The sequence below is a fragment of the Chaetura pelagica genome, unplaced genomic scaffold (genome assembly GCF_000747805.2).
Source record: "Chaetura pelagica isolate M959 unplaced genomic scaffold, ChaPel_1.0 scaffold117, whole genome shotgun sequence".
Classification (NCBI taxonomy): domain Eukaryota; kingdom Metazoa; phylum Chordata; class Aves; order Apodiformes; family Apodidae; genus Chaetura; species Chaetura pelagica.
In genome coordinates, this window is record NW_009954185.1 from 301,413 (window position 1) to 324,999 (window position 23,587).

Sequence of the window (23,587 nt, forward strand, 5' to 3'; positions counted from 1 at the left end):
TTTTCCTAGAACAGTTAACACTGGTTGCTGTTCATGGGACAGACAATACTTGGATCCTGCATTGCAGACCTTCTCTATTTATGTGGGCATGGTATGTGCACAGGAGGCATACCTCTCACCCTGCCCCATTTCCTCCCCTTGCACAAGCTTATTAAAAGGGAAGAGATGTATTTTTCTTCTTCGTATGACAACACCACTTTATAACACTGCCCTTCCCTTTTAAAATTTTTGTTTACATGTTTTCATTTAGGGGAGGGACTGACCAGAGAAAAATGCATGACACAATGGTACTTGCTGAATGCAGTGGTCACTGTTAGGTCAGTATTTTAGGCAATGCAGATGACAAGAAAATTATAATGCCTTCATAAATAATAAATGATAATTGGAGGCAAAAATTAATTGTACTTAAGGAATGTGATACTGCAGACTTGTAAAAGAAGAAAATCAGATACTTTAGTGCAAACATATGTAAAATGTCCATGCAAGAGTGGTTAGAGAGGTGAAGGATGAAATTAATTTATAATCTTGTGTTTCAGTCAACACAGGTTAGAGCACGTTTCCCCCGCCAGAAATGTATTTCTTGTTAATTCCCTGAAATAACTGGAGGGGTTAAGGCTGGTGAATTCTTTGTAGCAGAATTAAGGTTCTGTAACCATAAGGTACGATCCGGTGATACAAACATGTTGCAAGAGAAAAAATATCCTGGAGACTTCATGAAGAAAAGATTAATTTTGCAAAGAGTGACCTACCATGTCATAATTCTACTAGGAAATTCACATATACACAAGCTTACCTAAGACAACTTCCATTTTGGGAGAGTTGGGAGTGAGAAGTTAGTTATACAAGGGATTAATTTTGCAGTCTTCCATATAAAATAGTGTTTCTTATTCTTGGTCATATTCTTCCCTCTGAATGTTTTTTAAGCATTCTTTTATCATTCTTCAATGAGAAAACACTCTATCATGAATCACATCCTCCCAGCCGCTAAGATTTTCTACCTCTGCTGACATGTCTTACATGAAAGTCATTTAGCAGCTGAGTAGTCAAGACAGATTTATAGATGCAAGAAAGCAAAAGGAAAACAATGATGAGAGATAAGAGAGGTGATTTTAAGTGCAGTAATTGGCAGGCCAGAGAACAGAGTGGGGCGACACAGAAACACACGGCATAAGGAAGGAAGCTACACCACAAAGAGAGTTTCTGCACAAGGCTAGTTTTTTGAACCCACAAATTAAAAAGTCAGTCAGATCACAAAACCACTGAAGTCCTCAAGATTTTTCTCCACATGTGTAGTATCTATTTACTTTGGTTACCACTCAGTCCTGCTGCTTTGGCATGTCCTCACAGAACATTAAACATACCTAATTCTGGCTGAGAAGTAATTGGCAGGAAGTCACAAGAGACTTTTCCTCTGGTGAACCTTCACTGCTTAATCAAGTTCCATCTTCACAGGCATAGTGGTGGCTCTTCAAGTAACAAGCCAAAACATTTTCCAAACACCTGTTCCACTACTACCATTTCTGATCTCTGATCTTTGCACTTGGGTACATAATCCTGGGCCTGTCAGGTATTCACACACTGCATTTGCCTGTTGGATATTTGACTCCTTGCAATCAAGGATTCTTTTTTCCCAAATCATTAAACTACTGTCAGCATTATCTGAACCAAGTACTCCTCCATTCATATCCTTTGCCAGATCAGATGATACTCATTTAATTTGAAGTACACGTAACATTCCTTTAACAGCTTGATGGATACCTTTAAGTACACTTGTGCATTTCTGCTCTGCACAAGTTTGTTGAAAGTAGCCAGTGTGCTGGGCTGTGCAGTGAGGAAGATGTTCTGTGATGGTCCCTTGTAAGGACATTACCTTGATAATCCAACACAATAGAGAAAGCACACACAATTTCACAATTACTTCCTTAGCATACAAACAGCATTCTCTTACTGTGACAGCTTTATGTGAATCGCAGCTAGGAAACCCTCGCGATTTTCTAGCTGCAATATCCAGAAATATGCAGAAACAGTCAGCCAGCCATTATTAATAGTTGGAGGATTATCTCCTAAACCTCAGGCAAACACAAGGAAACTAAGCCTCTGCTGATAGGGAAGTCCCAGAATGAGAAGAAACACAGGAAAAATGAGGCCTCAAAAAGAGAGTAGAAAAGGGAGAATGATTCACATTGGACTCTGTCCTCTAAGCTATAATGGTCCAGTTGTCTTTGCAATCCAAGAAGCTATGGACTCCTGCACAAGTACTTGAAAATAAAATATTAAAAACCAACCCAAATTCTGATGGATACCTGCTTCTCCTCGAAGAGCCTTCTCCACAGCAACCCCCCTCTCCTCAAGTTGCCTCTGCTTTTCTTCCACTTGTTCAAGCTGCCGCTGGATGATCTATTCAAAGAAGAATGGAGCAGAAACTCACCAACAGCAATTCTCCTTCTCTGTCTGCAGCGCTCCTCCAGCACTAAGTGACTTCAGTCAAAAAGGCCTTTTCAAAGACAAGTATTTGTATTCAACAATACACAGCTTCAAAAGCTGCTTCAAAAACTAGCACCACAATCCTTCCAGTGACAACATCCACCTCCTTGCATTCTCTCCCTTAATTTTGCAAACAACTTGATACTCACTTATTTGCTACATCTTCAATCACCTTCCTAAACACTGAAGTGAAAGGTGATGCTGTTCAATCAGCTGAGCTGCTACCTCAAGTTTTAAACAAATTCCATAACCTAGAGATGATGCCAGCAGTTTTCCAACACATTCTCTTGTAAATAGAGGTTAATTCAGTGAAATGTCACCCAGCAACACAATCTAGCAAGGCAACGATATGCGCAGCTTCATCAGATATTATCTGACTGTCACTGTTCCGTTCAGTGCACGATGCTTCACTCGGCTCCAGGTAGAGAAGTGTTATGGGAATTATTTTTCTCACTGTAAACTATCATAATAGGTTTCAGCCATTCTTCCCATGTCTGTGACATGGTACCAGATTTTAAAGAAGGAGCAGGGGACAATCTTGTAGAAACAAAGGAAAGCTCAGTCTCTGGATCCTCCTCTGACACACTCAAGACGAGTGTCAGGATCATGGTGCTTTCACATAGACTTAACTGTCTGCCATGACAAGAAGATTGTAAGACACTACCTGAGCTCTGTGTAACCTCTTTAGCTCCTCCTGCTTGGCTTGTCTGCGTGCAGCTTTCTGTACTCGTCGGGTCAGCTTGGCATTAAGCTCCTCTTCTGTGTAGGCTCTCTAAAGGAAAGAAAAACAGAAGCAGGTTTTATTTGCATACTCAGAGGTATGGGGGGAGGGATGACCATTGTATCTTCCAAAATCTCAGAAGGGAAGTGTTCTGTCTTTGCCATTGCTGTGTCAAAAGTCAAGCTTCTGTAGCAAAGGTGTTCACAGTGCAGTGAGCAACAACTTCAGGGTCAAACTGGGAGTGAAGCATATAAGCCAACTGTAAAGCTGTGATTTTATATTATGTCCCACTCCTGTCTTCCACCACTATACAAAACCTGTCCCCAAAGACCAAATCAATTTTTATTCTGTTTTTCAGTAGATTTAGCCAAATGGATTTAGTTAAATCAGTGAGTACTATATAGTAGGTCACCTTGATTTAATTTCAAAAGAGCATAAAGGCATGTCTATATTAACAGTTACAGTAGCATAAGCTAAGAAATTATTATAGACTGGTGTGTACTTGTATTGGTATTTCCCTTTCCCTGTTTTATTCTGGAGCAAGAATATCCATAGTCGGGAGTCATGCTGGTATGACTGGTAATGACTACCTGTGTAAGTTTGTGCAACTTTTCTATGAATCAAGAAAGGAAAAGGACATTTGAAAGCGGAATGACATTCTGGTGTGAGATGGGAAATCCCATCTCAAAGGCAACCCCACAAAACTGGCTGGTGTAAAACAGAGCAAACAACCCCTAAACTAAAATTAGAATATTACAACACCAGAAGCCAACCAAAAGGAGAAAGACTATGTTTATAGAAATATAAAGGTATTTTCTCCTTTCCTCTCAGTGAAACTAGTTTAAGAATAAGTTTTTAACACTACTGAAATGGGGTTTAGTATGTTATCAGGGATACTACCTGGTTGTGTTGAAGTTTAGGAGGACTTCCTCTCACAGACTTTTAAGAGTGTCAAAGAAACTTCACAACTGCAATAAGTGAACTACTTAGAAAAAAAAAACTCTGCCCACATACATGTATGTAGATTTTAAAGGACAGCTGTAAACACATGTATTCCACTTCTGGAAAGAGATTCTCCATGAACAGTCAACTTTAAGGACAAAATGTTAAGAAAGACTACCCTGAAATTAGCTTTATCTAGTTACTGTATGGCCACATGGGTGAGTCTACCTCTGTTCTCAGTGAATAGAATTTGAGGTAGGATCACAGCTCTACTAAGAAATCCCTCAGATAGGTGGTTAGCAAGCACCATTGGTAAAGCTCCAAGTTAACACTTTCTTTTTTTAAAACACAAATTCAACAATGCTACCCGAATCAGAAGGTAAAGTGATAGAGAATGTGACTTTCCTATCCCACATAACACTGTTGTGACTGTGAAGACAGGACAATAAAAAATTCAGGAAGAAGCAACATTCCTGAAATAAAAATGCAACTTCTGTCTTGATTTTAGCTTGATACAGGGTTTCATTAAGATTCCAGCAAACTCAACAATTTTGAAAGATGCCAATTAAAGTGTGACAATTCACTTGAACTCATATTTTAAGTACTGAAAAAAGAATACACATACATATTTAATTGCCTTGAAAACCAATTTGTTCTGAAGCTCAAGGATCATCCACATTACCCAGCACAGTGGTGCACTGCTGTGCAGTGATACTTGCATGCATTCTAACAATCCCGAGGTCAATGCATTTTTGGTAGACAACCTCTACAAAGAACTTGCTGCTCGTATTTTCTTACATTTCACGCATGCATAGTCAATGTTTGTGATGTTAGTGCACATGTGACACGGAGCTACAGATTCAATGGGTTAATACAGGGACATGCAATGCAACAATGGCCAACTACTGGGAATGGAGACACTACCTTTGACGAATATGATCTCTTGAATGCCAAGGCGTGTGGTACATAAATCGACTTTAAAGGGGGGGATGGTAAAGGGAAAAAAAAACACAACAAACATACAAAATGAAGCAAAATCAGTTCAACATTGAAAAAGGATGCACAGTAATAAAACAAAGCTGTTTGTAAATGAAACATAAAATTGTGCAAATGCTGAACGTGACCCCGGACTGATGAAGCACAATGGAACTTCTGTCTGCAAAATCAAGTTTCTCCTGAAGACACTTAGCTTTGGTGGCTTCTCTGAATGTACAGTCAACTTCAAATATACTTTCCTAGAATAATTATTTAGCCTTTATCTGCCTACGGCTTTAATGTCCTCTGAGCAAGTACATGTACATACACATACAAAATTTTGGCTTAGGATTTGGAATACTGGTTTACAGTTTACATCTCCTAGGAGTTGTGTTTATTTCATGTTTTTAAATTATTTCTACTTCATAGAAATGATCATTTGCATTTTACTACCATCATAAATCTTCATCACTGCTTTGTGACAGGAGAAATATTAGATGGGCTCAGAGTGGGTCATGTGTCCTAAAGTAATGGAATCTCCCTTTGTAAAAAGAGAGCCTGAGAGGCTAAAATTATGGAAGAAGGGATAGAAGTGGGGGGGAACACAGGGGAGGGATAGGAGCAAAACACATCAGGGGTGACAAAACACAGGGGAGGGAGAGGGACAAAATATAGGGGAGGGAGGAGGGCAAAACATGGGCAGCGAAATCACTGCCTGCTCTATCCAAGGTGTTCTATATCTCCCTGTACCTAAAAATAAGGCCAGTTCACAAGAGTTAAATTTCCCTTGTGTCATGAAGTTCAAAGGGCATTGTGCCATTCTGGGCAAACAGCCAGCATTTTGCATTTTCACATTCAATTAACTAAAAACAGTCACAAAGGAAAAGCCACAGAACAACTTCAGCATGTTTGCATACCTCAGTAAAAAGCAAACTACCTGCAGTAGTAAAAACAGAGGTCCGATCACAACACCACAATTGTACAGGAACAACAACAAGCACACGCACAATGACAACACACCTATAAACACGAGACCCATAGGGCATTTACAGTAGGAATTCTTTACAAGATGCTTCTCTTGATAGACATGACACTAAACAACACTGAATTAATTCACTGCTGCTCACAAAAGACAGGCTAAACAGAGCAAGCTGTCTGGGAAGCAAGCTCACTACAGTTGAAAAAAAAGGAGCACAAGCAAAATTGCAGTTTAGAGAAGGGGTTCACATAAGTTACGTAGCACACAGGAAGTTAAGTCTCACCCATAGTAGGTAGCAGGTAATTTGTAACTTAAAAAATACAGTCCCCCACCCCAAATCAGTACAAACCCAGTTTTTTTAGTCTCGAAGTTCAGTTACATTTCTTTTGACAGTCAGTCATTCCGGGGTTTGTCTATACATTCTGCATCTTTGGACAGGATGCAATAAAACTAGGTAAGTGGAGTTTTCAGATTTATGTCGTCTATATTAATTCACATATCATTATTTAGAAAATAAGTAGATGCTGAGCAAAGAAATTCCAGTGTAACTTCAGCAACAGCATATGGGAGAAAATGAGACACCACCACCACACCCTTGGCAGAGCTGGCAAGGTATTTTCAGTATTAGGTGTCTAATTAGCATTATTCCAGGCATCTGCTACTGTCACCTGTCCCCTCCAAAGCTTAAGTGATGAGGTCTTTTTTTTCTGCAAAAGCCATTTTAAATCAAAGTAACTCAGCACAGAAAAAAAAAGTGACCATCTAGGCATAACAAAGTCTGAAAAGAAGAATGGACCTTGCTGAAGCCCTGCTCCCTCCTGAAGGAGCTTAAGAGGCAGAACAGTAACTCAGAAATGCTTATCTGAACCCCCTGTATTGCACATCTGTCCTCTGCTAGCCACAGGTACCTCATTCTTCTGCATCTCTTGGAAAATGCAGAATTTCTCATGGAACACCTTCAGGGCATGCAAGGAGGAATGGAAGGGGGAAAGAAAAAAGGGAATAAAATAAAAACAAAACAACCTTCCTCTTAGGAAAGGTCTAGATCAACTAGGGAGAGAGATTAAAAGAGAGGTTAAGTAAATACAGAAAATTCCTACTTACTTCATCAACTCCTTCCACCAGCCTGAAGTTCATTAGTGATTCTAATTCATTCCACTACATATACACAGAAAATATTTCCTGTGACACTTCAGTTTGCAGTGCTTCCATACCTTGGCCATTTGAGCCAAGAGTCAACTAGATCCTGCCATTTGAGACAGCTGTGTGCAACCTGGATGACACGTTTCAGACAGAAGGTACAGACCTAATTCTTTGACACAAACCTCTAAAACATTCTCCCTGAATTTCTTTTAATATGTGAACCAGGCACCACCAGGAATGGACTGGGGGAAAACATTTTTCTTTCTTCAGTACCAGAAGGGTGGCTTAGTCTTCTGTGGGGTCATTTAAATCTCTGCTTACTCCTCCAAACCTTGCAAACTCTGTCTTGCAGAGCTTAGAAGCTCTCAGGAGTGAAAGGACTCTTCCTCATTACTAAGACTGAGCAATTCTTCACAGTTTCCACTTATTTTTGCATTAATAGTGCCATCTTAAAATTGAAATAGTTTAAAAGCAACTAACTTTGGCTCTTGGATCTCACCATGTATTTTCCAAACATAAATACATGCAAATAAACTAAATGTATTTTTCTCTCTAGGCTTTTATGGAGATCCACTGGTGTCTCCTCTTTCCTCCTCAAAAATTTCCTTAAAGCACCATTTCAAGTGAAACAATTCTGGCTAGAAAGCCATTGGTACGTCTTACAATTGGACATTATAGGACTAATTAGGTAAAGTTGGTCAGGAAGAATTAACAGCTCTCTCAGAAGAAGCAGAGTTCATAGCAGACCACACTGGAATGAGAACACCAGGCTAAGACTAACCCCTATATGCTGGCATTTCATCAAGGCTCAATACTATGTATTTCAGCTTCATGGTTTTTATCTACACATACAGACATAGGGAAATACTCAGCTACTACCAAGTTCTCAAAGAAAACAGTCAAAATACAAGAAACAGCTAATTGCTTCTCTTTCTTCCAAAAACAGAAGATACTCATTCAGACTGTAGACGTTCTCTTCTCCCAGGAAACAGAAGCAAACTTACATGAGTTGCAAAGCTGCAGTCTGTAGCTTACCTCTTAGTTCGTGATCTGTCTTGACTATGTTCTTGATGTTTGCAAAAGTACATTCCTGTTTGTAGCTTGCCAAGAATTCTACCACTTCCATCTACCAAAGAGGCTGGTAAAAAATATTCTAAAATTGGACCCTTACAAAAAGTGCAAGTTATCTTTTTGCAATGACCTATGAGCCAGTGAAATTTACTCTTCTGACATTTAAAGTCTGTTTTCTGTAGACCATTAGTATACTCACAACAGAGACAAAATTTGCTATTCTGACTTTGATATTCATTGTCAAGTCATGTCACAGTGAGAAAACAGATCCTTCATGTAACAGTGGGGAGCAGCTTGCAATTGTGAAACCAAGTGAAACCAACTTCCCTTCTGTAGAACAGTCAGCCAAATTACAGAAAAGCCTGTTCCATGGAAGAAACAGTAACAAGAGCAAAATGAATCACCCAAGTTTCTCATACGGTTCTCTGAGCCTGTAATCTGCACAATGCTGGATCCACCTAAAACACATTTTCTATCCACCTACCTCTCGCTTAGATTTCTGGGAGGACCGTTCCAGAATATCATCACTGGAGATGTCGGAGTCTTCTGAGAAACTCAGGTGCTGGCGGAGCTGCAAATCTGAGAAGCCGGGAATAAAAAAAGGAATTTAGAAAGGGTTAACTATTCCTTCTATAAACACAACAGAACTCAGCAGATAAATGGTTTGATTGAGCTTCAAGCATATTTAGTCTTTTTATGCCAGTCTCAGTAGCTTCACGTGGGATTACATAGTGATCAGAGAAGCACTGCTTCACCATATGATCGATACTAGTTAGAAGCTTCATTCTAAGACAGCATCACTTTCTGCAAATGCTGTTAAAAATAATGGTCATGGTTCTCCCTTTGTACTGCATCAATGCTTGCATGAAAGATTCAGCACTTGGATGACAGCAGCTGGCATTATTCTGGCTATCTGTACAGGACCAGAGAAATGCAACATGTTCACTTTCAAAGGACATCTATGGCTAACTTATTTACTGTATCACAATTTGCCAAGAAAAACCTCTGCCTGCACCTGAGATCATGTCAGAAATTTACAAGAGGCTGCGGTGGCTGAATGACAAAATGAGCCAAACCTACTTTCAAGAATACCTCCTAGCTAAAGGAAAAGCACCCACTGCAGGAGCACGTATCTGTTATACCTGCAGCTGTAACAAACGGAGAAGCTTTGTGCTTGCCAGAATCCACAGTGGCACCACTTGAGGGAGTACTCGGGCAGGACTTCTCATCAGTCTTTTTCTTCTTGTCTTTCTTATACCCAGAGAAAACGGACTTCCATAAGGACCTAGGCTTTGTTGCTTCCTCTGTCCCACCACTAGATTTGTCAGAAAGCCTGCTGTCATTTTTTGTTTTCTTCTCCTTTTTGTTCTTACGAGGGGAGAAAAGAGAAGTTCTTTTCTTACTCTTCCCACTGGAACCTTCTGAAGAGGTGACAGACCCTTCAGGTCCTGCCATTTCAGCAGCAGGAGTGGAGAATTTCTCACTAGAAGCATCATGCTTTCGTGTGGATGCCTCTGCTATTTTCAAGGCCAGATGCTTTGGAGAGTCATAAAACAACTCTTTGGTCTTCAAGGGCATAGAAGATGCCTTTCGTGCCCTCGTGGCCCCAGCAGCAGCAGCAGCCATCTCCATCTCTTTCATCTTACACAACTGTTTAGCCATGGCATCACGCAGTGCTTGGCTCTTAACAGACTTCTCTCTGGCTCTCATTCTTTCTTCAGCAAGCTCCTTAGCCTCCACAGAAATTTCAGGCAACACTCTCTTCTTTTGGTTACCCCCTCCTTCCATTAAGGGTGGACCCCCATTTTCTTTGACCAAGGGCAAAAGAACTGGTTTCTCTGGCCTTGGCCTACTGGTAGGAGGTGTAAAAAACTTCTCGTGAAGGCTTGAGTCCTCTGTCCTGTCATCGTAGGTGTCTTCTACATCGTCAGCAAATGGAATCTCATCCACACTCTCTGCAAAAGACTTCCGCACATCGTCTTTTTTGGCCTGGGCTGACCCTTTGGCAGCAGAGGTTGGCTCATGGCGTGGGGGAGCAGGAGGTGTCGGTGCTGGTGTTGGAGGTGACTTGGCTTCAACCTCGTTCTGCCAGACTGCTTGATGCCTCTTTCTACGCAAAGTGGCTGGTTCTTCATCTTGAGGAGGTGGTGGTGGGGGACTGGATGGAGGAGTAAGCATGGTAGAGTCAGAAGTATTGAAGCTCTGGCTAGCCATAGTTCTCATGTTAGATGAGCTCTCCTGAAGGCCAAGTCCAGAACTGCTGGATACTTCTCTCCCTGCTTCACAGGAATTCCTTAGCTCTTTTTCCGACGGAGATTTTGGAGACAGCAGTGCAATCTGTTCGTTTTCTAACTTAGACAGTCCCTGTCTTCTTGGGGCAGGCTGGGGTTTCACAAGACCAGTCCTTTCAACCCCTGAAATATTCTTCAGAGGAGTTGTCTCAAGGGCAGATACATTAAAGTTTGTCTCTGAGCGTTTGTTTCTGTCTACTGGGGTGAGCCCTAAGCTCCTCCGGATTTCAGCACTCTTCATCCAGAACTCTTCTACAAGGTTACTCCGTTTCAAGGCTTCTTCTGCAGTAGTAGGGCTCCCCAGTTTTTCCACCTCACCATCCTGGCTCCTAAGGACCAGTTTGGCTAAAGGAGTAGACGTTAAGGCTGGGACAGGTTGGAAACATACTGGAGGCTCCACTGGGGATGGAATGGGTGTTTCAGCAGAAGGCAAAGGCTGGGAACAGATAGGCATTTGACCAGATGTTGGGGATGAAGCCAATGTTGGTGCTGCTGGCTGAGATGCTCCTAGTGATGTAGGTGCAATGGCTTCTGGTGATGCAACTGGCTGGGATAACACTGGAGATGGTGGCATCAAAGGGCTCTTAACTCTCCTGTCTTTGGGAATTTCACTCTTTTGTCCTTCTTCAGGAAGGAAAGGTTCAGGGAAAAAGCGTGCCTCTGGAGATTTTATTGCACGGGATACTTCAGCCAGGTGGTCTTTTGCATCCTACAGAAAATGAAAGGGAAAATTTAATAGTCACTGGACACATTAGAATATATATAATTTTTATTAATTTTTTTTTTTAAAATACATTGTCCTTTGTAGCTGACACAAGGCAAATTTAATTTTTGGAAGAAAAAAGATTAAGTTCCAGAAATCCACTTCTATCTTTTCCTGCTCTCCCTTCAAACCTCCAACTCTGTATATTGTAGTAGCCCCTCAGATTTGATGCAAGTCTCTCCAGCTCTCACCAAAACAGCACTTCCTGCTGGCTAGCATCTGCTGTAATGTGTTCTTAGAGGCAAGGGGTGCTTCACTGTTAAAAGTATATTAGGCTTCGATTCCACTGTTCCTTAGTGGTCTGAGAAGTCTCAGTTTCCATCCTCTACACCCAGAATGGTGTATTACTCAGTAACACAATTTGTTGTGATACAATTTAACCCTCAGGCAGTGGACTCCTCTTAATTGAGATCTGGTATTATTCTTTCCAATGGCATCTTTTGCACTAGCTTTCTTGTTTGGATTAACTGACATATGACCATTCGAGCACAAACCTCTCTGTGAGCTTGTATTACATAAATTAAGCACCCAAGTCTTGGGTACTTCCTTCATTTAGGCACTGTCCTGATACAGGTAATAACTATGTCTAACAATCATTAGAGGGTCTTGGAAAAAACAACCCTTTAATTTTAATAGAAAGTGAATGTTGTCAGCAATTGCTGTCAGCAAACCAGCCTTATCCCATAATGTGTCCATTGTAAAAGTACACTTCACCCTGGAGAGTTTTGTCATAAAGCAGTTTAATCTTTTAGAAATTCCTTGAAACACTTGTGAGAGAAAAATTGGAAAGAAACATTTTAAGAGTCTTGTATTTCCTGCTCTTACACACCAGTAGCTGGCAACACCACAGGTATGGTTGCACACTGACACCAGGGCTGACAACACAACAGCACATCATTGGCATGTCTCACTTCCTTAAGCTGAGTCATGTTTTTACTCTGAAATAAATGAGCACTGCTTTCGTTACTACTAAGTAATGCAAATAAAATTTTTAATTGCAACTGTACAGTCTGTTTTTGGTACAGAAAAGCTAGCCAGATCAGGCCAAACAGGAAACACCTTACCTCTTGTTCATAATACAGATCTTTTACTAACTGCATGCTGACATTAAAAATATCCTATACAACTCTTTTGGGGGCTTTGTGATGGGAACTTGTGAGTTTGACAGAGCTACAACACTTCTTGAAGACAGGTAAGAAATATAGTACGTTCTTTTGAAAGTATAAATGAAGTAAGATTTCAAGAAGATCAACATAAATCATACAGACAGGAACTACTGTCAGTCCTCACTAGTTAATCCAACAAACACTTCTACTTAACTACAGATAGCAAGTAAAAAAATTCAAAGATTCCCTTTCTTACCTCAGCTTGTTTTGCTTTGGGACTATCAGCTGGAGAGAGAGGAAGAACACTGTCATTAGATGGCTGGACAGGAATGGATGGCTTGCATGGATCTAGAGAAAAAAAAAGTTTCCAAAATTACATGAGACCATTAATATTGTATTTTTTTTAATGTTAAACACAGTAAGAAGTGACAATTTTTTTCAGCTAGATTGGACATCTGGAACATAGACAAAAATTTTTTCCCACTTTAGGAAGCAGTAATTAATGGACTCAGAACATTCTTCTCAAAATGTGAATGCAAGTACATACCTTGCCACTAACAGAAGTGAGATGTTTCAAATCCAAAATACTGTCTTCTCTTAAATCTAATAAATGTATAGACTAACTCAAATGCAATTACAGTCATTCAAACACTGATGGAAAAGCTATTACCTTCTGTCACACTGGAAGAAGCACCTTCTGCTCCCTCTTCATCTTCTTCATCTTCAGAGACTTTTAGTTCTGGCTCTTCTACACCACCGTGATGTAAGCGAAACTCTGCTTCTGCATCAGATGGGATGTCCTCTGATCACAGATGGGGCAGGGGGAAAAACAAGAGATCTTGGATACAACTCCATCAGGACATCTCATTATTATTTTAAAATCTTTCATAATTCTTTCTTCATATGATTCTTATTTTCATAGCCTGAACATCTAAAAGTTTAAAAGTTTCACTCCTTTCTTTGTGTGTTAGAGTTATTTAAGCAGTAAATGATGGAAAATTAGTAAAAATGACTAAATTAGTAATTGAAGTCATACCTTACTAATTTTATGGAAATTTTCCAATGTTTTCTGGCATATGCAGTTCATTTTACACTAGCAAGGGAAGACTGTTGGCATAATATTGTGGACTTTTCACAAGTTTACTTCTATTTGTGTTGTTCAGCAGGATTAGTACTGAATACAGACACAAGACCAAGTCCTGCAGTTAGGACATGGTGAGAGGACAAGAAACTCACTCTACAACCCATGGCATTGAGGTTGTTCTGTTTCTTTTTGTCCTTCATTCCTGGCTCCCTTCTGACTATTTGAAACAAACTCCTGTATCACTAAAACTAAAACCAGGTCTAAGTACACTAATACAACGTATTTTCTGCCAACACTTTGTTCACACAATGGGTTTAAATGATGCACAGTGGTACTCTACCATCATCCAGCTCTGCACCTGTGTCTCCCTCTTCACCTGCCTGCCCTTCTGTGTCTGCAGGCTCTGTGCCCAGCTCGTCCTCCACATCGTTATCCTCACATGGAGCTAGAATATATTCAAATATTGAGAAAAAAAATAATAAACCAAACTATACAGTGAAAAGGTTCTACATTGAACTGTACCAACAGTTTTTAGTGGAGGTATTTATTAAGTACTGTCAAAGCAAGAAATCCTGAAATGTGTTATCTGGAAAGACATCTGTGGCAAAATGATACTTCCAAACTCCAATGAATCAAGGAATGCCTGCCCCTGGGGAGTCTCCAAGGCATCTGCAGTGAAAGCAGACAGGGCTTTTCTGAGCCACAAGCCTAGTAAAAAATTAGACATGAAGGGAAATGGGAGGACATCAAAACAAAATACATGTTACTGTTCTTTCAGGAAGATAATATTTTTCATTACCACATCAGAACAGTTACCACATTTAATAGCATATGTGTATTAGGTGAAAACTGAAGTCTCACAAAGCACCACAACTGTTCATCTTGAAACTGAAACAGGCTTTTGAGGGTGTAAGTTGGAGAGAGCTAGAGAGCTCTAGGATCTCTCATTATGACATATGGAAACTGTTTAACTCTGCACAGCTATGTTGGCGAAAGGGTCAGAGACTTGATTTGCTGTACAAGTAACAAGAACAGAAATCAACTGAGATTTTTCAGGTAAATATGTTAAAAAACTTTTGTTGCTGTTCGGATAATAATAATTCGATTTGCTGGGTCAAAATAAGAAAAGATGCTTGAATTTGTAACTCCAGAAAGGGTATTTGAGATTGCTACTTGTGACAGGATTTAATTACAGAAGAAAGACAAGACTGAACTGTGGAGTCTAAATATCATTATTAAATGATACTTTTTTATAAACCTTATGTATGACACCTTGTCCCATCTTTAGTGCTATGGATTATTTGCCCTTTCTTTTGTTAACGTTTTCAGAAAACATAACTTAAATATGAGGAAAAAAAAGTGATCACTTCAGGTTTTTTTCCATAGTACAGTCAGTCAGGTTTTGGATTTGTGCAGCAAGTTACCATCAATTCATGTTCAGCAACATGCAGATTATTTAACTCTGTTGTACATCCTATTGCAAATGCACACACAGTTAGCATGTCTTGTTATGCACATTTGAGAACTATATACATAGGATATGGTCCTATAACAATGATAACATTAATTTTATAACTCTTGGTTGCACCTATACCAGTAAACTACGTGGTGCAAGTCTCTGGATGTGAATGCAACAGTGTCACACTGCCAATCTTTTGGAGGGCTCCCAGCAGGACTCCCAGCGGTTAGTTCCTATGGTAGGGATAGAAGCTGTTTCCAACAGGCAGTAGGATGCAGCCCCCTGATTCTGCATGGCAAAAAAGTTTAGCCATGTGGGAGTGAATCATGCTGTGTCAGCTTCCCCAAATCAAGAATCAGGCTCTGATCCTTTATAGATTACGAGTGACAATGTGGCTTTTGGATTCACTCATATGCTAGCACTGCTAATTAAGACAACCTTGAAAACAAACCAATACTCCCTAAAACTGAGGTCTTTCAGCCTCTCCTCTTTCTCTAATACAGGTTTTTGTTTATTTCAAAACACAGCCTTTAGTGGGTGGTTTGTCTTCTTCCTTCAACCTGAGAATTTATCTTTTTCCATGTTTCTCCCCTCTGTAGTGTTAAGGCAGGCACACATATGGGTTAGTTTACTTTCTGTCAACTACTGTGAAAAGACAATTATCACTGTTTATCACCCTTACATGTGATAAAAAACTGGCCAATTCGCTTACGTCAAAGGCTTATAAAATCCAGACATTACAGATGTTGAGTGTAGGCGGCTGAATCATATGGCAAAGGTTGGACTGCCCACAGAGGCATTACTAGTCTAGCGAACAAAACCAAACTGTGCTCCAGTCTGAGTGTTGCTGAGGTATGGAGTAACATGTTAGCTTGGAAAGAATAATGTATATGGGATGGTCTTATGGTAGCAGCAAATGCAGGCAATCTTAATCAAAACTTGCAAAAATATAACTCTGATGTCAGGATATCTGGTATCACTATGTATATGTGTGTCTTCAGCTGCAGAAACCATGAATTGACATGACACACAGGGAACATGTTGGAGCAAGAGGGGAAAATAAATTCTTAAAGAGGTTGGTACACAAAACTCAACAGAAGACTACAGATGCATAGGTAAGTATCAACTTGGTGCAAGGGTAGATCCCATTTTGAGGGACATGGAGAGCTTGCAGGTGGCTGGTTATACTATACATATACTGTGCATATACGTATATGCAGTTAGGATAAAGAGCAAGAGGCCAAAAGCTGCCACACAATAACTCAGAAGCTACACACTATGGCAGCCAGAAACTGGGATCAGCACTTGGTTCATACCAGCTAGCAGCTGCGAGCAGACTGCACCATGTGCAGACATCTTGTAAACTGCTGCACTGCCAAAGCAGCAGCAGAAGCAAAGTTTTATAGGCAAGCTAGCTGTTCTGATGTGCCAAAGCAACGTAGCTGTAGATCAACTGCCTAGCCACAAACTAATGCTGTTCCACTTATTTCGATACTTTCACTGCTTTACACAAATTTACTCCCTTACTCTTTAATTCAAGAACCTTCATGCTCATCGGTTTTGTAATAGAGCTTTGAGGACCACATAAAAAAGCAGCTGAGCTCTTGCACCCTTCAGCTCCCCCAAGGCTTCCCTAAATAACATGAACTCCAAGTCCAAGGAGACACAACAGCCGTCACTATTTCTAAATATCCTAACTTCAACTTTATTCTTCTTTCTTGTTTTCTTCACCAGGTAAGTAGAGTTTGCAGTTGCTACAGAGAACTGCAGTTGCTTTAAGCACTCTCTGTCACTTAAATCTTTTGACTGCAAGAAAGCCCCATGCTCTTTTCGTCAAGGAGCTACAGGAAGAATAATCCAGTTTACAAAGTCAGTGAAGCCTTCCGCAAGATTCCTTCTTCTGCTTTGCTACACCCAAGATAACCTCTCTCTTTGGCCTGCCTTCTAGAAGGATTACAACAAATGTTGAGTTCATGCAAGAATGGACTGTCTGAGCAAGGCGTGCATGCACACTTCCCCCTCTTCCCTCCCTCCACGTCCAGTCATGCAGTAGCGACAGGGCCGTAAGTTCCAGGGTTAAAGTACCAGCTGAGCTGCTGAAGGCATGGAGAAGAGACGGGCAGGGTTATTGTGCATTGGAATACATAGAACATCACCAAACTACCTCCAGGGACTGTATCCAGCCACGCCTGTACCGCCTCATGGCGTACGGAGGGAAGGTCGGATGCTGAATTTAAAAAACAATAAATTGTAAGAAATCAAAATTAGACCATCAGTAAGCGTCGAAAACAGAAGAGTGACAAAGAGAAATTTTCAGTAGCAAATACAGGAATAAAACCTACAAGACGTTAAACAACAGCCTCCAGGCTTGGTATTCACATCAAGACAACATACAAATGCCAGGGACCTAATCTTCCTTTAGGATCTGTAATATTAGAGGCAATACAGATGTCACAGTAAGAAAAATGTACCATCTGATCAGCATGTTGCTGCTGCTGAGCTGCATTTCAAACTCTGCAGAGAGAAATTAAAAGATGACAGGCTGACCAAGGAGGGAGGAGCAGTGGTAACAGGCATCCCAGAACCTGTGCTGCCCCAATGCAAATGTCAGCAGATGAAGAAGAGCACTCAAAGCAGAATGAGAATGGCTTCTGTGCACCATCACACTATCCAGGGATTTCACATCAAACCCTGTTGCTGCTGCTAGTGATGGGCTCTCCAAAAACCTCGTATCATAGAATACAGCTCAGTCAGGGTAAATTTTTTCTACTGAACTCAGGTTGAAAACTTACAGCATACCCACAAGTACTCACTGGTGATAGCCCTTAAAAAAAACCCAACAAACTGCTGACACACCTGTACACACCTGGACTATATGACAAATAAATTGATGCAGCTAAACTTGATCAGCATTGTCCTAGTTTGTCCCAGTTTTAGAGAAAGGAAAATAAATACTGCCTTCTTCCCAAAGAAAGTTGGAAAGACCACAAAACCAGTTTTGGAAGGATTATCTTTTGCTGGCAGGTGTACCAATACACCATGGTAAAGTAGAAATTATAAAATATAAATTAAAATAAAAATTTGGAAGCTACAGACCCTCAAGCAGAAGCTAAAGTAACCTTAACTGTAATAAGTGTAAGAAGCTGTGTTAACATTTTTTACTTAGTGTTTTTGAACAGCAAGCAAATACTCTAGCAATACTGAATGTTATAGAGTTGAACACGGCCTAATTCTGTGGTTGCAGTGGAAATACCCATCTCTTATTTGTAGGGAGCAGATTTCACACCAGAAAATCCCAGTGCATTCTACGAACTGAATCGTAAGCATAGCCAAACTGATCTGGAACTCTGCACCAAGTTGGACAAGGATTAAAACAACCCCACCCAAACATCTAGAACTACAAGGAAAAGATAATTATCTGGAATGGAATACGATCAGGCAACAAGAGGTAAAAGCCCTATGTGTTTTTAATAGAGATCAGTCATTAACTTTATTTCACTTTTTCTGTAAAAGACACTCCTTCCCACAGCATACTTAGTCCCTCTACAATTCTGGCATAATGGTTACAGACTCTGAGAGAAGACCACTACTCATCAACTACATGATTAACTGTTATTAAGCCTAGCCTTCTGCATAAATAAAGCACCTACAACACACTCACCTTAAGACAAGCTGTAATATAGTTTAGAATTAGGTCAGCAGGGACTGCTGAAAGGTGCTTACAAGGGAGCTAAACTATAGGTATTTTCCCTCTCCTAAGTTTTCCTTTTAATGGCAACTCATAAAGGTCACACTGCACTTTAAAAAACAGATACACTGTCAAATCTTAAACACAGGGAGTGAAAACCACCACTGATCAGATTTTTAAGTCCTTTGAACCACTATTATCATTCCCTACTAATACCACATACTTGGAATAGTAGCAGCAGAGAAATATGCTCAATACAGAAGCTAACCCTGTCCAGACTTGCTGTAGTAACTACATAACCTAGCCCCTCAGCTTTCCTTAGATAGACTTCTTGCTGCCACAAAAAGCACATGACAACTTCTATTACTATCCCTGAAGTCAGATATTGAGAGCTGATTGCCAGCACCATCAAATCCTGAGTGCAAGATAAAAAATGCTATTGGTGTCAAAACAGGCAGACAAAGGGGTCAGAAGTCATCACACCACCACAGAGCTGAGAAAACACCCATTTTAAGCAAACACTGACCTGAAAAGCAAAATGTTTAATCAAGTGCCATTTCAGTGTAATTTGAAACTAGTTCCTTTCAATCACTTCTGCCCATGCTGAAATACATCACTCTTCAAGGGCGCAGAAGCAACAGAGTTGAACAGCTGCAACCATGATCCAGGAATTGACAGTGTGGGGCTTGGGGGACATTACCTCTGGAGGTGGAGGACTCTGAGGTTGGGACCATTTTTTCCTCCTCCTCTTTTTCACGGATGTGTGTCCAGTGCACATCTGCCAGGATCTCCAGAGGATCAACCGGATTTACAATCTGCTTCAGTCTAAGGTTTCCAGCTAGCAGGAGGAGGGCATGGCATACCAGGTTGTAGGCAAGGTGTATGAAGGACAGGGAGGAAAAGACGGGAGGGACAGTGGCAAGGAAAGGTAACACATCACAGGAAAGGAAATAAGAAGACAAGAAAATATTACTGGCTAAGGTCAGTTTGCAACACAGACAGAGAAAGCTCAGCACATACAACAATACAGTGCTCCTCATACTTCCCATCACAGCTGAATAATGCCATTCCAAAGGTAAGGAGATGCTATGAAAAACATCATTGTAGAACATCTCCATGGCAAGCAGCTTCGCTGAAATGAAAGACATTCCCTGGGTGTCCAACAGTACATGGTTTGTTAGTACCAGTTTGGCAGACATTTCCAGTTCCTTCAACCTATTATTACCTATATTGTCAAAGACATCTTGCTCTTAAGGGCAAGGGACAATCTGCATTGTAGTTTGACACACCAAAAAGTCTTCCATTTCCTACTATTGGGTTAAGGACTCCTTTCTATGCTGGGTACATATTTCTTTGTAAATTAAATTACATGATAGATCTCAGTGTTTCATGTGTGTATGTGCATATGCACACATGGGCATACACTGACTTTAGCACTTAAAAACCCTGCTTCATTTTCTCCTGCTTTTATGTTTGAAGGGTAGCATTTTAACTGTGACTTAGCAAACCCCCCAACTAACTTCCTTCCCTTTTTCCTTTTTCCTTTCCTTTCCTTTCCCCTGGCTCCATTGATATTTCTTATGGGGCTATAACTCAGGTTCTATTTACCCAAGATTAAAAAAACTCATTCTATGGGAGACAGGCACTCAACACCTGCACGAGTGGCCTTCAAAGGCAAAGGAGTAATCTTGAAAGGAAAATGCCCACACACTTTATAACGTAGGAGGTCAATTTTCAAAACAGCTGCTTTACATACAGTAAGGTAGGGCAGAATAGGGCAAAACACTGTTTCAGCAGTTTAGATCCCCAAAAGCAGTTAAGTTTTTCATATGGTGTATTAGTGCTTCAAGGAAACAAGAAACATTAGCAGCATTTATAGGCTGCACTCATTCCCTGCTGTCTCGTTTTAACCAAGTTTCTCTTTCCTGACTGTGTTTTCCCCAGACATAACGAAGTGTTTGGGAATTCTGTTTCAGAATGTGTGAGACTTGGCATTAAAACTGCAGAAGAAACAGGCAAGAAGGAACTGCAGGAAGGATAGAATCACCAGCTGGTTATTAAATAAGGAAAGGGATCAGAGGCCCAAACTCAAATGCAGAGTGGGATCCACAATTTAGCCAAGTATTTGGCAGTTTGACCTCTCTATCACCTCATCAGAGAGTTTTCTTATCAATTAGCATAGCCATGTGGTCTACCGGAGCTACTGGACATCCTGCAGGGACAGGAGCCCAGACTTTTCTCACTCCATAGCAAAGCACTTGCATGCAAGCCCCAAGATGAGTAGAGTTAGCATTTGCATTGCCACACAAAATTCTGTGTTAAAAGGTTTAGGTTCGCCAGCAACAGCTGAGACGTATAGTTACTCAGCAAGGCTAAGAAAGAGCAGGTCCTACATGATTTGGATGTTTTAAAATTTCTCTGGGATTTAGACCAATGTAGAATACACAGTTACTCCACAAGTCTCTAGACAGAGGCCCGAGCCTGTACTAATCAGGACATGGGTCCTTCTCACCTTTTTCATTAAATAAACAGCAGCACAGCCAGACATGAAGGACTGCTGCTTGGCTAATAGGCAAACCAAATGTTTCCTTGAGGTCTAAATGCTTGAGAATTTCAGAGGACACCTGAATAGCCTTTCCTCAAGGCTGCCTGCTAAGCTTTGCAGAAAGCTAGACATGAATTGCACTTACATTTGGAAAGGTAGCTTCCCCTCTAGTTCCATCATATCACCTACCACACTTTACCAGCAGCAAGCAGTCTCTATGTTTAATGGAATGAGAAGGCACCTGCGAATCAGCTCCTTAGGAGCCAGATCTAAAGCACACTAGCAACTGCAACAGAGGGAACTGCTTCAGTTATGCTCTTTAGTCATCTTACTAATACTTCTCATTCTTACCATCAGAAATGCTAAACTGGAAAAAATTATAACACCTCTTTTTTTTCTCTTTTTCTTTTTTGTTTAAAAAAAAAGAATTGACAACTGCTTCAAAAAAAGTGCTTAAAAAAATCAACTATCAGAAATAAACTGAATGTATAACAGAAAAAAATCAGATTAATTTTATGTCCATTATATGACTGAAAAATCTTGAGGGATTGCCACAGCTTTATTAGCTTCCCCCCGCAGACTCTTCCCATAGACAAACACTCACAAAAGGACAAAAACAAAAAATGCAAGTTTGCTGACACAGACAATCTAAAGGCAGTACTTCTGATGTGTCCCATGTGTCTGACATACTGCACAGCTGCAATCAGTATGTGTGTATGGAACAAATCTGGAACTCCTAAATACATAGAGGTCATAATGTTCATGCATGTTACTGTAGCAAATTGCTCAGGCTCTTCAGATATCCTCAAGTATTGGTCATCTCTTTTTCCTAAAATCAGTGCTAATGTTAGATCTGATACATGGCACTTGAACCAGGAGATTAAGATAAAAACAGCTCCTGAATCAGTTTCTAGGCAGCTGGTAAAGCAATTTAATAAAACGCAGAAACTGCTCATGTGGGACCTGCTCTTTAAAACATTCCCCCCTCCTTTGGGGAAATGAAAGTGGAGATGGCATACGGGTACCTTTACATGTACCCATGTCCTCTTCATTTGAGAGACGTTCAAGCCAGAGGCCTTCCTGCAGCTCTCTCTCCCAAGGGCAATACTCCCCCTCTACAGCAGAGGGAACCACACATCCATATATAACACCAGACATGCGTGTACACAAACAAGTGATGGAGAGATAGAAAGAGAGAAAGGACAGAATCAGAAAGACAGGCTGCCTGGAAATCCAGCAACTCCCCATACACCCGTTGTATTCAAAGTCTCTGACAAGAAAACTGCTCAAATGAAACACTGTCTGTCCAAGAACACCATGGTTTAGCAAACTGAACACACAGCATGCATGTTACCATACTTAAAAAGCAGTCTTTACTTGCACAGACTTCAGTTATGGAAAGACAGCTCCTAGGCTGAAAAACTAGCCAAGCAGCTTGCTGAGCTCCTCAACAAAACTGCCCCTAAGACTCAAAAAACAGGACCTCTGCTTGCATCAGCCAGCCAAAGACCTTTACGAAGAAGCTCTTTGGAGTCTAGTAGTCTTCACAAAAACAAAATGTGAGTACAAAGACAGGATCAGTGAGAAAACTGGTATGCTGACAAAACACTGGAGAAACATCAATTCATAGCAAACTTTGCATTTTGATGACTGAGACAAACATAGGGAAGGAGTCTTTCCTGAAGATTTACCACAGAAATCCCTCAAAGACAAAATGGGAATCACCTAAACTCCTTGATTTCTCAAGGCCATCTTTTAACTAAGGAGAGCTACAAGCAGCTTCTTCTGGGATGCCCTGACAACAGTTACAGGGCATTACTGCCCTACGTGAGGCACTCTACAAAAGTGAAACCACCATTTCCACAATGCTTCCAGCTCTTGCTGCCAAAGAACAAAGGGCACATTCAAATCCAATTCCCAATAATAATAAAAAACAACAATAAAACAATAGTGTCACAAAGCTGTGAATTGCACATCTTGGCATGATGTATGGGAAGCATGTTTTGTTGGTATTAGTGCTGTAACTACCCCATCAGCAAAGTTCTATATCGAGAATGATCCACCTAAAGCTTTCCTTGACAACAACTCCCTAAAAAATCAAAGCAATAAAGAAGTGAAAGAATAAAAGTTTTCCAAGGCAAATCTTTCTCATTCTGCATGGCAAATACTTAACTCAGTTTTCCCTGCTGTGTAGCAGAAAGGAAAGAGATATGAATCTGTCTAACCTTCACTTGACTCCTCATCTTCCTCTTCTTCGTATTCCTCGTCCTCATCCTCATCTTCTTTGTCCTCAATCTCATGATTTTCCTCAGCCTCAATCTCTTCTTCACTCTTTC

General features: G+C 40.6%; 1 protein-coding gene across 2 annotated transcripts in view; it reads right to left on the reverse strand.

Annotated features, from left to right (window-relative positions):
• The window catches only part of MICAL3 (microtubule associated monooxygenase, calponin and LIM domain containing 3), a 102,809-nt gene that overhangs the window by 14,658 nt on the left and 64,564 nt on the right, over positions 1-23,587 (reverse strand). The window contains exons 21-32 of one of the 2 annotated variants that reach the window (XM_010002923.1): positions 23,477-23,587; positions 22,277-22,366; positions 19,407-19,544; positions 17,183-17,245; positions 13,900-14,004; positions 13,146-13,277; positions 12,732-12,823; positions 9,458-11,315; positions 8,800-8,894; positions 5,072-5,122; positions 3,149-3,256; positions 2,304-2,397 (exon numbers count right to left, since the gene is read on the reverse strand). In XM_010002923.1, the coding sequence (XP_010001225.1) occupies positions 2,304-2,397; positions 3,149-3,256; positions 5,072-5,122; positions 8,800-8,894; positions 9,458-11,315; positions 12,732-12,823; positions 13,146-13,277; positions 13,900-14,004; positions 17,183-17,245; positions 19,407-19,544; positions 22,277-22,366; positions 23,477-23,587 (2,937 nt within the window). The remainder of the gene's footprint in view (positions 1-2,303; positions 2,398-3,148; positions 3,257-5,071; positions 5,123-8,799; positions 8,895-9,457; positions 11,316-12,731; positions 12,824-13,145; positions 13,278-13,899; positions 14,005-17,182; positions 17,246-19,406; positions 19,545-22,276; positions 22,367-23,476) is intronic. The other variant, XM_010002924.1, reaches the window with a different exon arrangement.